This window comes from Chiroxiphia lanceolata, chromosome 29, assembly GCF_009829145.1.
Source record: "Chiroxiphia lanceolata isolate bChiLan1 chromosome 29, bChiLan1.pri, whole genome shotgun sequence".
Classification (NCBI taxonomy): Eukaryota; Metazoa; Chordata; class Aves; order Passeriformes; family Pipridae; genus Chiroxiphia; species Chiroxiphia lanceolata.
The window spans coordinates 595,091-607,839 of record NC_045665.1 but is presented as its reverse complement, the minus strand read 5'-3'; the positions used below and the strand labels follow the sequence as shown (position 1 = coordinate 607,839).

At 63.9% G+C, this 12,749-nt stretch overlaps 1 protein-coding gene across 1 annotated transcript in view; it reads right to left on the bottom strand.

Moving 5' to 3' along the window:
* Nucleotides 1-2,143: 2,143 nt before the first annotated feature.
* The window catches only part of KIRREL1 (kirre like nephrin family adhesion molecule 1), a 29,257-nt gene continuing 18,651 nt past the window's right edge, over nucleotides 2,144-12,749 (bottom strand). The window contains exons 2-15 of the mRNA XM_032713162.1: nucleotides 10,644-10,793; nucleotides 9,745-9,894; nucleotides 8,925-9,082; nucleotides 8,696-8,846; nucleotides 7,527-7,632; nucleotides 6,986-7,134; nucleotides 6,781-6,908; nucleotides 6,570-6,696; nucleotides 6,222-6,322; nucleotides 5,917-6,115; nucleotides 5,042-5,149; nucleotides 4,791-4,930; nucleotides 4,236-4,313; nucleotides 2,144-3,224 (exon numbers count right to left, since the gene is read on the bottom strand). Coding sequence (XP_032569053.1) covers nucleotides 2,727-3,224; nucleotides 4,236-4,313; nucleotides 4,791-4,930; nucleotides 5,042-5,149; nucleotides 5,917-6,115; nucleotides 6,222-6,322; nucleotides 6,570-6,696; nucleotides 6,781-6,908; nucleotides 6,986-7,134; nucleotides 7,527-7,632; nucleotides 8,696-8,846; nucleotides 8,925-9,082; nucleotides 9,745-9,894; nucleotides 10,644-10,793 — 2,243 coding nt within the window. The 3' untranslated portion in view covers nucleotides 2,144-2,726. The remainder of the gene's footprint in view (nucleotides 3,225-4,235; nucleotides 4,314-4,790; nucleotides 4,931-5,041; nucleotides 5,150-5,916; nucleotides 6,116-6,221; nucleotides 6,323-6,569; nucleotides 6,697-6,780; nucleotides 6,909-6,985; nucleotides 7,135-7,526; nucleotides 7,633-8,695; nucleotides 8,847-8,924; nucleotides 9,083-9,744; nucleotides 9,895-10,643; nucleotides 10,794-12,749) is intronic.

Below are 12,749 nucleotides of genomic sequence, written 5' to 3'. Positions count from 1 at the left end.
GATCCTTTGGAATTAGAGGAGTTATGGATGGAGAAGGAAAAATCCCTCCCTCCCTCCCTCCTTCCATGTCCCTCCATCCCTGGATCCGAGCTCCAGGAGAACCATCAGGAATGACAGAGCCCCACATCAGGAATGACAAAGCCCCTCTGTGGTGTTAAGGATGAATCCCTGGAGCAGCGGGAATTCCCGGGTTCATCCATAACAACCCCCCCCCCCGAGGAATAAATGGGAATAAAACCTCCGTTGGCAGGGAATTCTGGGAAAAAAATCCCAAAATATGGATCTCAAATAAAGCCTGGAAGGGTCAGGAAGCCTCCCCTGCTCCTCCTGGCTCCGGATAAACGCTCCAAGTGGGAATTAGGGGGAGGTCACTGCAGGTCTCCACCCCCTTTCCCAAAGATCCCACGGGAACATAAAAAAAAACCAACCCCGTGGCCCCTTTTTATTTTGGTTTTTTTTTTTTTTTAACCGTTTATATTTATATATATATATATAAAAAAATTAAATATATATAATATATCGTGTTTAAGACTAAAAATATAGTACAGAATATTTAAAAAAAAAACCCCAAAAAAACAAAAAAAAAAAAAGGAAAAACGGAACGTAAAAAAAAAATAAATGGGAAGGTGGGGGGGGAGTTGGGAGGGGTGTCAGAAATTGGGGAGGGGGGGGTCTGAACCAGCCCGTGCTGAGGGGGGGGGCCCCGTTTTCAGCCTCCCCCCCCCCGGGAGGGTTGGAATTTTGGGAATTTTGGAATTTAAAGCTTCGGCTTCGCTTCCCGGTGCCTGGGGGGGGGTTAAGGGGGGGTGGAAGGGGATCCCCCCTTCCCGTGGGATATTGCTATTGGTGGGGGGGTGCAGCACCTGGAGAGGGACCCCCACCCTCAGAGCCGGGGGGCGGATTTTGGGATGGGGAGCGGGGGGGAATTTTCAATCAGGCACCTTGGGAATGGTCCTGGCTCAGCACCTTTCCAGGCTTTTTTTGGCCTGTCCTGGGAGTACCTTTTGGAGGGGAAATCCTGGGAAAAGGAGGGGGGCAGGAGACCCTTCCCGGCCCCTCCCAGTGTCGTACCTGCTCCTGGTGGGACCCCCAAACTCTGAGATGCCAAACCCTGAGACCCCCAAACCCAGGGACCTTCAAACCCTGAGATCCCAAATCTGAGACCCCCAAACCCTGGGACCCCCAAATCTGAGACCCCCAAACCCTGAGATCCCAAATCTGAGACCCCCAAACCCTGAGATCCCAAATCTGGGGACCCCCAAACCCTGAGATCCCAAATCTGAGACCCCCAAACCCTGGGACCCCCAAACCCTGAGATCCCAAATCCAGGGACCCCCAAATCTGAGACCCCCAAACCCTGGGACCCCCAAACCCTGAGATCCCAAATCCAGGGACCCCCAAATCCAGAGATCCCAAATCTGAGACCCCCAAACCCAGGGACCTCCAAACCCTGAGATCCCAAATCTGAGACCCCCAAACTCTGGGACCCCCAAACCCTGAGATCCCAAATCCAGGGACCCCCAAATCCAGACATCCCAAAATGTCCCCCCATCCCCAGGACAGACAGACCCCCCCAGGGGGTGTATGTGTGGGGGGGTGTTTCGTACCTAATCCTAAATCCTGATCCCAATCCACTGTGGGAATCGGGGCTGGGATAACCTGGGAATTCTTTACCTTCCCTCAAAACTCATCCAGAATCCCCCCCCCTCGTCCCCCACTCCTGAGGGGGGGGAAAGTCCTCGCTCCAGGCAGTGAATTCGGGGTCCCCCCGGTGTCTCCCAGTCCCTGGAGCTCCCGATCCCGACTGGGTTTGGATCCTCCCGGCTCCCAACGTTCCTTGGGAGCACTCTGGGAATGCAGGACGGGGGCTGGGTGGGGCTGCCCCCCCTTTTTTCCCCTATATTGTCTGTACATTCACAAAAGGGACCCCTCCCCATGTCCCTGACCTTGGGGACAAGGTGACAGCCCGGAGAGGAGGGGGCTGAGCTGGATTCCCATCCCCGCCCTTCCCGTGGGAATGAGTGTGATGGGAATGAGTGTGCGTATGGAGGGCTCCAAATCCCCCAAATCCCCCCCATCCCGGTCCCCTGAGACCACTGGGACACCCCCCAGGAGCAACTCCGAGCCCCAAATCCCCCCAAATCCCCCCAAACCCCCCATCCTGGTCCCCTGAGACCACTGGGAAAACCCCCGGGAGCTGCTCCGAGGGGGCTGTGGGGGATAGGGAAGGGGAGGGGATGGAGCTGGCCCGGGAGGGAGGGCTGGCCCCAGAAATCAAGGCACAGGGAATGGGAATGGCTGGGATGGGGCTTTTCCTGGTGTGTCCATAGGGATGGACGGACACGGAGCCCCCCCCACACCTCCATCCCATGGGATTCCAGGTGGGTGCTGGGGAGAAGGATCTGGCCCTGCGGAGCTCGGGGGGGCTGGGAATTGGGGGAAGGTGGGGGAAAAGTGGGAATGGGGGTCGCAGGGTGGGTCCTTCCTGCCCCCATCCCAAACCCTCTCCCTCCTCCAGGAAGGTACCGGAAAAAAAAGAACGGAATGAGTGGAAGCTCAAAGACACTCGGGGGGGGGGGTGAGGGAGGAGAAAAAAAACCCGGGCAGGAGGGTCGGGGATGAGCCCCTGAATATCAGGGGACAGTCGTGAGGTACCTGCGGGGTGTGTGTGTCCCCCCCTTCTCCCCCAAGTCAACCCCCAGAAAGTTTTCGGCGGCCCCACCGCCCTAAACGTGCGTCTGCATCCGCTGCTGGAAGCGCTGCCCGTAGTCCGAGTGCTGGGAGGTGTAGGAGAACCTGGCGGCGCTGGCGAACTTCCCCATGGCCTCGTAGGCGTCGTAGGGCCCCCTGTCCAGGCCCGGGGGGGGGTTCCCGTAGCCCAGGCGGTACGTGGCGGCGGTGGTGGCGTAGCCGGGGCCGGCCGGGAAGGCGGCGGCGGCGTGGCCGCCGTAGTTCTCGTAGGACAGTTGGCTGGCGGTGTCGCCGGCGGCCGCGCCGGGAGCGGGGCCGGCGGTGCCCGGGGGGGCCTCGGAGCCGTAGTCGGAGGCGGGGCCCCCCCGGGCGTAGGTGCTGAGCTGGGCGTAGCCGCTGGAGTGGGAGAGGCGGGAGGGAGGGCGGGTGTCGTAGCGGGCCGGGCCGGGGGCGCGGTAGTCGGCGTAGAGGACGGAGCGGGACGACGGGCGGTCCTCGTGGGCGCGGACGTTGTAGTAGCCGTTGGTGGGATCCTGTGGGAGGGGGGAAAGAGGGTGGGGGACGAGCGTTGAGGGGAGGCGGGGGGTGTCCTGGTGGGGAGGGACCCAAAGGGGTCACCCAGGCCGTGGATGGATCTTGGAGGATCAATCGTGGAATGTCCTGGTGGGGAGGGACCCAAAGGGGTCACCCAGGCCATGGATGGACTGGATGGGATTGAGTCCATGGATGGAACTGATGGGATTGAGTCCATGGAATTGATGGGATTGAGTCCATGGATGGAACTGATGGGATTGAGTCCATGGGTGGACCTGGTGGGATTGAGTCCATGGATGGACCTGATGGGATTGAGTCCATGGAATTGATGGGATTGAGTCCATGGATGGACCTGATGGGATTGAGTCCATGGGTGGAACTGGATGGGATTGAGACCATGGATGGATCTGATGGGATTGAGTCCATGGAATTGATGGGATTGAGTCCATGGATGGAACTGATGGGATTGAGTTCATGGATGGACTTGGTGGGATTGAGTCCATGGATGGACTTGGTGGGATTGAGTCCATGGATGGACCTGATGGGATTGAGTGGGAGGGCCTGGGAGCGGCATCTCATAGAATCAATCATAGAATATCCTGGTTGGAAGGGACCCACAGGGATCATCCATCCGACCCCTGGCCCTGCACAGACACCCCAACAATCCCACCCTGTCCCTCAGGGCATTGTCCAAACCCTCCTGGAGCTCTGGCAGCCTTGGGGCCGTGCCCACTGCCCTGGGGAGCCTGGTCAGTGCCAACCACCCTCTGGGGGAAGAATCTTCTCCTCAAATCCAACCTGCCCCTGCCCTGGCACAGCTCCAGCCCTTCCCTGGGTCCTGTCCCTGATCCCACCAGAGCAGGGATCGGAGCTGCCCCTCCTGAGGGAGCTGCAGCCCCTCGAGGTCTTCCCTTCCTCTCCACGCTGAGCAGACCAAGCCACCCTCCTCCTCCTCCCAGTCTGGGGCAGAATTGGGACCTGTCCCTCTCCTTCTGCCCCCCAGAGCAGACCTTGAGCTCGTACTCCTCGCGGGTGTCGATGGTGTCGCAGCGAAGGTCCTGCTTCAAGTCCACGTCGTCCTTGAACGACTGCGGGACAGGGGGGAGAGTCATGGGATCACGGGATGGTTTGGGCTGGAAGGACCTTAAAGATCACCTTGTTCCACCCCCTGCCATGGGCAGGGACACCTCCCACGGGCAGGGACACCTCCCATGGGCAGGGACACATCCCATGGGCAGGGACACCTCCCACGGGCAGGGACACATCCCACTATTCCCAGGTGGCTCCAAGCCCCGTCCAGCCTGACCTTGGACACTCCCAGGGATCCAGGGGTAGCCACAGCTTCTCTGGGCAACCCATGCCATGCCCTCCCCACCCTCACTTCCTCCTCAAATCCCATCTAACCCTCCTCTCCCTCAGTTTGAGCCCATTCCCCCTCTGCCCAAGCTGTTGCCACAAGTCCCTCTCCGCGTTTCTCGTCGGCTCCTCCAGCTCAGAAGGCCGAGCTGGGAGGGACCAGCTCGCCCTGCTGGGCATGGGGTGGGCTCTGGGGGGGTGCCCCTCACCGAGTAGATGGCCTTCATGACCCGGGTGGCCGTGGACACGCTGGCCGTGTCCTCCTCCCGGTCCGTGTGCAGCGTCAGCGGCTCCCGGTTCACCGTCTCCACCTTGATGTCCAACTTCCGCAGGGTCACGTCCTTGCGGCCTGGGGGGGACATGGAGGGCGTGGAGGTGGCCCCGGGGGCCACCCCCTCCACGGTGGCACCCCCCTGGTGCCCTCTGACGCGGTTGGGGACCCCCAGGACCCCCCACTCACTTCCTTTGCGGCGCCGGTAGAGGAAGCAGGCGAGCGCCACGAGGAAGGTGACGAGGAGGATGCTGGCGCCGATGGTGGCACCCGCGATGATGCCCACGGGCAGGACCTCTGTGGGGGACAGGGGGGGTGTTATCTGAGGGCGGTGGCACCGCCAGGACGGGGCCAAAGCTGTGCCACACCCCAGAGGCCTCGCGGGGCTCTCCGGCAGTGAATTCGGGGTTCCCCCGGTGTCTCCCAGTCCCTGGAGCTCCCAATCCCGACTGGGTTTGGATCCTCCCGGCTCCCAGTGTTCCTTGGGAGCACTCTGGGAATGCAGGGCGGGGGCTGGGTGGGCTCTGCCCCCCCTTTTTTCCCCTATGTTGTCTGTACATTCACAAAAGGGAGCCCCCCCCCCCACCACCGTGTCCCTGACCTTGGGGACAAGGTGACAGCCCGGAGAGGAGGGGGCTGAGCTGGATTCCCATCCCCGCCCTTCCCGTGGGAATGAGTGTGATGGGAATGAGTGTGCGTATGGAGGGCTCCAAATCCCCCAAATCCCCCCCATCCCAATCCCCTGAGACCACTGGGACACCCCCCAGGAGCGGCTCCGAGCCCCAAATCCCCCAAATCCCCCATCCTGGTCCCCTGAGACCACCGGGACACCCCCCAGGAGCGGCTCTGAGCCCCAAATCCCCCAAATCCCCCCAAATCCCCCCCATCCCAGTCCCCTGAGACCACCGGGACACCCCCTGGGAGCGGCTCCAAGGGGGCTGCGGGGATAGGGAATGAGAGGAGGTGGAGCTGGCCCGGAGGGAGGGCTGGCCCCAAAAAATCAAGGCCCAGGGAATGGGACTGGCCGGGATGGGGCTTCCCGGCTCTTCCCACGGCGCTCCCACCTTTCTCCTCGAGCTGGATGATGGCGGTGCCCGGCCCGAAGCTGTTCCAGGCCGTGCAGTTGTAGCGGGTCTGGAAGTCGGCGTCCATGACGTTGTTGATGGTGAGGGTGGACAGGACCCCACTGCCCGTGTTCGTCCTCTCCACCGTGTACCTCTCCAGCGTGCCCGCCTCCAGGATGTTCTCCTTCCACGCCCACGCCTTGGGGAGGGGGTGGCAGAGCGGGGATGGGTGGGTGAGCCCCTGGAGGGCTCAGCATCACCCCTGGGACCCCCCCTTTTCCCCCCGGGGTGCTGGTGGCACTCACGATGCGGTCTGGGGGCGGGGTGCTGCCGATGAAACACTCCACCTTGCCGCGGTCGCCACGCACGGCGTACTGCACCGCCTCGCTCGAGATGATGGGGGGCCCTGCAGGGGGGGAAAAATGGGGTGAACGGCCCCAACCGGGGCCTGTCCTGCCCGGGAAGGTGCTCAGGGAGCAACCCCAGCTCAGGAACCTTCGGGGTGTTTTGCTCTGTCCGGCCGAGAAGGGCGGCGACGGAGCGGCTTTGGGGGGTTCCTGCTCCACCCACCACAGGGAGCTTGACCCAGCGACGCCCAGGAGGTGTGTGGGGGGCACCAGGGGGGGTCCCTGGTCCCGTGGGGGGTCACTCACCGTTGACAAAGAGCGTGACCTCCCTCTCTCCCACCCCGATGCGGGGCACGATGGCTTTGCAGACGTACTGCCCCGCGTCCGCCTGCGTCACCGACTTGAGGTACAGCTGGTTGCTGTTGCTCAGGACCTGGGTGTGAGTGGTGGTGGACATCAGGGAGGGGTCACGGGGCTCCCCGGACCACCCCCAGCAGCTCAGCTGGTCGGGTCCTACCATGTTGGACTCCTTCTTGGTCCAGGTGAGGGTCAGCGGGGGGTTGCCCGACCACACGCACGTCAGTGTCACGTCGGAGCCGATGTCGGTCACCGTGGGTTTGGGGTCCACCACGATGCGAGGGGCGACTGGGGGAGAAGGAAGTGAGGGGTAGGGCCAAGGGGGGGTGGTTTGGGAGCGGGGAGAGGGGGCTGCCCCCACTCACAGTGCACATCCACCAGCGTGCTGACGTTGGTGCTGCCGATGTCGTTGTGCACCTCGCAGGACACGGGCTCCGTGAAGAAGGTGTAGTCCACCTGCGTGTCGTACCTGTTCTCCTTGGCGTCCTCGATGATCACCCCCCCCTTGGCCCACCTGGGTGGGGGCACAGAGCCGGGGACAGGCGTGATCAGGGGGCCTGTTTGACCCCTTCCCACCTCCCAGCAGATCCAGGACCCACCAGGTCCCACGAGCACCTTCAGGGGCCCTGTTTGACCCCTTCCCACCTCCTGGCAGATCCAGGACCCACCAGGTCCCACAGGGACCTTCAGGGGCCCTGTTTGATCTCTTCCCACCTCCTGGCAGATCCAGGACCCACCAGGTCCCATGAGGACCTTCAGGGGCCGTGTTTGACCCCTTCCCACCTCCCGGCAGATCCAGAAGCCACCAGGTCTTCAGGGGCCCTGTTTGACCCCTTCCCACCTCCCAGCAGATCCAGGACCCACCAGATCCCACGAGGACCTTCAGGGGGCAGGGGGGACTCTCACCTGTAGCCTTTGATCTCGGGGTTGGCGGTGGCCAGGCAGGTGAACACGACCCTCTCACCCTCCTGCACCGTCTGGGGCTGGATGGACAAGGTGACGGTCGGGGGATCTGTGGGGAGGAAGGATGGAGCTGTCACGGGCAAGGACAGGGGCTCAGAGTGGCTCAGGGTGGCCCAGGAGGTGCCCAAAGCTCTGGTGATCCCTGTGGGCACCCAGCACCCCCGTCCCTGGTGGGTGCTCATGGTGGGCACCCTAAATCCCTTCCCAGTGTGGGCACCCAGCGTCCCTGCCCGTGTGGGCACCAAGGATTCCCCCTGGCATGGATACCCACTGTCCCTGGAATGGGTGCCCAGCATTCTCAGGGTGGGCACCCACCATCCCTGGAATGAGTACCCACCACCCCTGCCCATCCCTCTCTGCATCCCTCCCTCGTCCCTCTCTGCATCCCTCCCTCGTGGCGCTTTGGCGAGGCCGGTGTGGAGGAGCCAAGCTTTCCCACAGCAGCCACTGGAGGTCGGTGTTCAACACCAGAGCTCCACATCCAACACCAGAGCTCCATATCCAACACCAGAGCTCCATATCCAACACCGGAGCTCTATATCCACCACTGGAGGTCAGTGTTCACCGCTGGAGCTCCACATTCACTACCAGAGCTCCATATCCACCACCGGAGCTCGATATTCACCATCGGAGCTCCGTATTCACCACCGGAGGTCAGTGTTCACCACCGGAGCTCCTCATTCACCACCAGAACTCCCTATTCACCACTGGAGGTCAGTGTTCACCACCAGAGCTCCACATTCACTACCAGAGCTCCATATCCACCACCGGAGCTTGGTATTCACCACCGGAGGTCGGTGTTCATCACCAGAGCTCCACATTCACCACCTGAGCTCCTCATTCACCATCGGAGCTCCACACTCACCACCTGAGGTCAGTGTTCACCACCGGAGCTCCATATCCACCACCCGAGCTCCATATCCACCACTGGAGCTCGTTGTCCACCCCCGAGTCCCAGCCCAGCCTCCTCCTCCCGCCTCCCTCAGCCGGGACCCAGCGAATCCCCCGCGGGCACATCCCCCATCCCACCCCGGCGCCCAAACACCCCAAAAACTCCCGTGTGTCTCCCTCCTGGTGCCACCTCCCCCCTCTCCGCCCCCGTCCCGACTCACGGTGAACGTTGAGCTTGACGAAGGTCTCCTTGCCGGCCGGGATGGCCTCGTTGGAGCTGCGGCAGGAGAAGACCCTGCCGATGTCCAGGTCGGTGGGGTTGATGGCCAGCAGGCTGGTGGTCGTCTCCCTCTTGCCGTCGGCCAGCACCTCCTGAGGGGGACATGGGACGGTCTCTGCCGGCTCCGGGGGCACCCCAAGGGCGGATATGGGGTGGGGGGGTCCCCATACCGTGGTGGTGACGGCTCCATCCTGCTGGAGCCCGTCCCGGAACCACACGATGGTGGCGGCGGGTTTGGCGCTGCGGGCCCGGCACGTCAGGTTGTAGGGGGTCCCCGCCCTCAGCAGGATCTCGGGGGCTCCGTCGATGGTGGGGTCCTCGGGGGGGACTGTGGAGGGCACAGGGGACGCCGGGTGGGTGTGGGATTCCTGCCCACGGATCCTGCCCCGCTCCAGGCGACGCTGGAAAATTGGTGGTGCTCCGGTGGAGGGAGGGGGAGCAGGGGCGGGGTTGGGGTCGCCAGGGGAGCTGAGGGTTTAATCCTCTTGTGGAGCCAGAGCTAAAGCCTCGCTCCTGACCTGGAGAATCTCTGAATTCCCGAGTGGGAAGGGACCCACGGGGACCACCCAGTGCCAGTGCAGCTCCTGGTCCTGCACGGGACACCCCAACAATCCCACCCTGGCCCTGAGAGTGTTGTCTGAACGCTCCTGGGGGACATGGGGGGACACAGGGGACACAGGGGATGGTGAGGGGAAACGAGAGGCTGTGGGGGGCACAGGAGATGGTGAGGGGACACAGGGTGCAATGAGGGGACATGGGATGAGGAGGGGACACAGGGTGTAGTGAGGACACACAGGGTGCAGTGAGGGGACACAGGGGATGGTGATGGGACACAGGGTGCCCCCGGGGGACACAGGGTGCAGTGAGGGGACACAGAATGCCCCCAGGGGGACACAAGGTACAGTGAGGGGACCCAGGATGCCCCCGGGGGGACACAGGGTGCAGTGAGGGGCCCCAGGATTCCCCCAGAGGCCACGGGTGTGCCCTTACTGAGCACGGTGAGCCGGGCCCGGCGCGAGCGCAGCGCGGCCTCGGTGGCCTGGCACTCGTAGGCGGCGTCATCGGAGAGCTCGGCGTCGCTGATCTCCAGGTTGTACTGCCCCGAGTCCGCCGTGCCCACGATGCGGTACCGGGGCCAGGCTGCAGGGGGGGCACAGAGGGTCATGCAGGAGGGGAAAACCCCAATTCCCCAGGGCCCACCCTGGAAGGGAACCCCCTGTTCGGGGGGAAGAAGCTCCTGCCCCTCTGGGGGTGGTTTGGGCGGTGCCAGGGGGGGTCCTGGTGGTGCCCGGTGGCACCAGTGGGGATGGGGACAGTTAGTGGGGCCCTGGTGCTGTGGGATCCCCTGGCACACGTGAGATCCCTGGCACACATGGGATCCCTGGTACACGTGGGATCCCTGGCACGTGTGGGATCCCTGACACATGTGGGATCCCTGACACATGTGGGTGATCCCGGCTCCCCTCGGGATGCTCGGTGCCCGCAGGGACCGGGAGGAGCTGGCACAGGGCACCATCCCAAAGCCGGGAATGCTACACAGGGAACTGGGAACCAGGGAGGAGGGAAACCTCTGCCCCCTGTGGTGACATCCCCTGTCCCATGTGACACCCCCTGTCCCATTAGGCGACATCCCCGCCCTATGTGGTGACATCCCTGCCCCCTGTGGTGACACCCCTGCCCCCTGTGGTGACACCCCTGCCCAGTGTGGTGCCACCCCCTGTCCCATTAGGTGACATTCCTGCCCCCCGTGGTGAATTCCTGCCCCATGTGGTGCCACCCGTGTCCCGTGTAGTGTCACCCCCTGCCCCCCGTGGCGAATCCCCGCCCCTCGCGGTGACATTCCCGGCATTCCCAGACATTCCCGGCATTCCCAGAGCCGCCGCGGGTACCTTTGAGCCCCTGCCCCATCCCCAGGGCCAGCCCGTCCTTGGTCCATTGCACGATCCCGGAGTAGTTGAGGACGACGCAGGAGAGGACGATCCTCTGCCCGGCCACCACCGTCTGGTCCTCGGGCTCCTCCACGAACCGCGTCTGCACCACTGCGGGATCAGCCAGGGATTGGGATTGGGATCGGGATTGGGATGGGGATTGGGGCGCCCGGCACGCCGGCATTCCCTGCTCCATCATCCCGGCGGCTCCCCGGGAGCTTCCCAGGGGCTGCCGGGGGTGCGGGACCCCCAAACCCGGCCGGAGGTGCCCCCGAGCCGTGGCAGCAGCGGCAGCGGGGATCGATCCCTGTGTCCCATCACGCGGCCCAGCGGGAATCGACCGGGATGGGGCGGGAGGGAGGCGGCTCTGCCTGACACGTGGGGGGTGGTGACGCCCCCGGGGCAGGGAATGGGCAGCGGGATCCCCGGGAGGGCACTGGGAGAGGGGCATCGCCTCGGAGGAGCCGCTTCTCCCGGCTAAAAACCCTCTTTTTTTTTATTTTCTGGAATATTCTAACGGCTCGCGCCGTGGAGCGGGAGAGAGGGAGGCACAAATCCCTTTTGGGGATAACGGAGCGGCTCAGTCCCCACAGGGCCTCTGCCTGCCTGGCCTGGATGGGCATGGGATGGCATGGGATGGCATTCCCGGCACCCCAGCATCTCTGGGACCCCAGGATCCTCAGGGCAGGGCACCTCAGGATCCCTGGGATGGGGTGCCCAGGGATCCCTGGGATAGGACATCCCCAGATTCCTGGGACCTGGTACCCCAGGATCCCTCAGGATGTGGCACCTCAGGATCCCTGGGATGGGGTGCCCAGGGATCCCTGGGATAGGACATCCTGGATCAGGTGCCCTGGAATCCCCAGGATAGGGTGCCCAGAGACATCCCTGGATCCCTGGGACCTGATACCCCAGGATCCCTCAGGATGTGGCACCTCAGGATCCCTGGGATGGGGCACTCAGGGATCCCTGGGATAGGACATCCTGGATCAGGCACCCTGGAATTCCTAGGATAGGGTACCCAAGGATCCCTGGGATAGGAAACCCCCGGATCCCTGGGACCTGGTACCCCAGGATCCCTCAGGATGTGGCACCTCAGGATCCCTGGGATGGGGTGCCCAGGGATCCCTGGGATAGGACACCCCTGGATCAGGCACCCTGGAATTCCCAGGATAGGGTGCCCAGGGACATCCCCAGATCCCTGGGACCTGGTACCCCGGGATCCCCAGGATGTGGCACCTCAGGATCCCTGGGATGGGGTGCCCAGGAATCCCTGGGATAGGACACCCCTGGATCCCCGGGATGGGACACCCCAGCAGCAAAGAGGCCTCGTGCTCCGGGGCCCTGCACCCCTCGATTTGGGGACAGTCCCAACTCCAGGTCACTCCCCCCTCCCCAGCCCTGTGGGAAGGGAGGGAAAAGCGAGCAGGGATCCAGGGAAGGAGGAAGATAAAGGGAAGGAGCGATCCAGAGGCGGGGGATGGAGCAGGAATGGGGAGGGGGGGGGGGGGCGAGGGAAAGGGGGGGAAGGAATAAAAAGCGGAGCGGGAGATCAAAGAGGAAGGTGCCGGGAGAGAGGGAGGTGGGAGGGAAGATCAGAGCGGGGAAAGGGGGGGCGAGACAGGTGGGAGGAGGAGCAGGGAGAGCCGGGGAGGGGAGGGGGGAACCCGCAGCCCTCGCCTGCCCGGCGGGCACGGGGGGTGGCACCGGGCTGGCACAGCGCCGGGCTGGGACGGATATTTTGGGCAGATAAAGGTGCCGCCAGCATTCCCGGGGATGCTCCCCCCGCCCAGCCCCGGCTGCTGATCCCGGGGGTTTCTCCTCTGGAGCTCCGCGGGCAGCGGGAAGGGCGGGATGAGGGCGAGGATGCCCGCGGTACCCACGGGGCGTGCGACCCCCCCGTGCCCGTGTCCTCGACCACCCAAACACCACCCACCCGCGCCCCGGGGGTCTCCCCGGTGGGTGCCAATCCCTCCCCTTCCCCGGGTGGGCGCCAGCGGTTGTTTGGAGCGGGGGATCCACCGGCGCTCCAGGGTCGCCTCCCGCCTCCCGCCCTCCAAAAGCAGC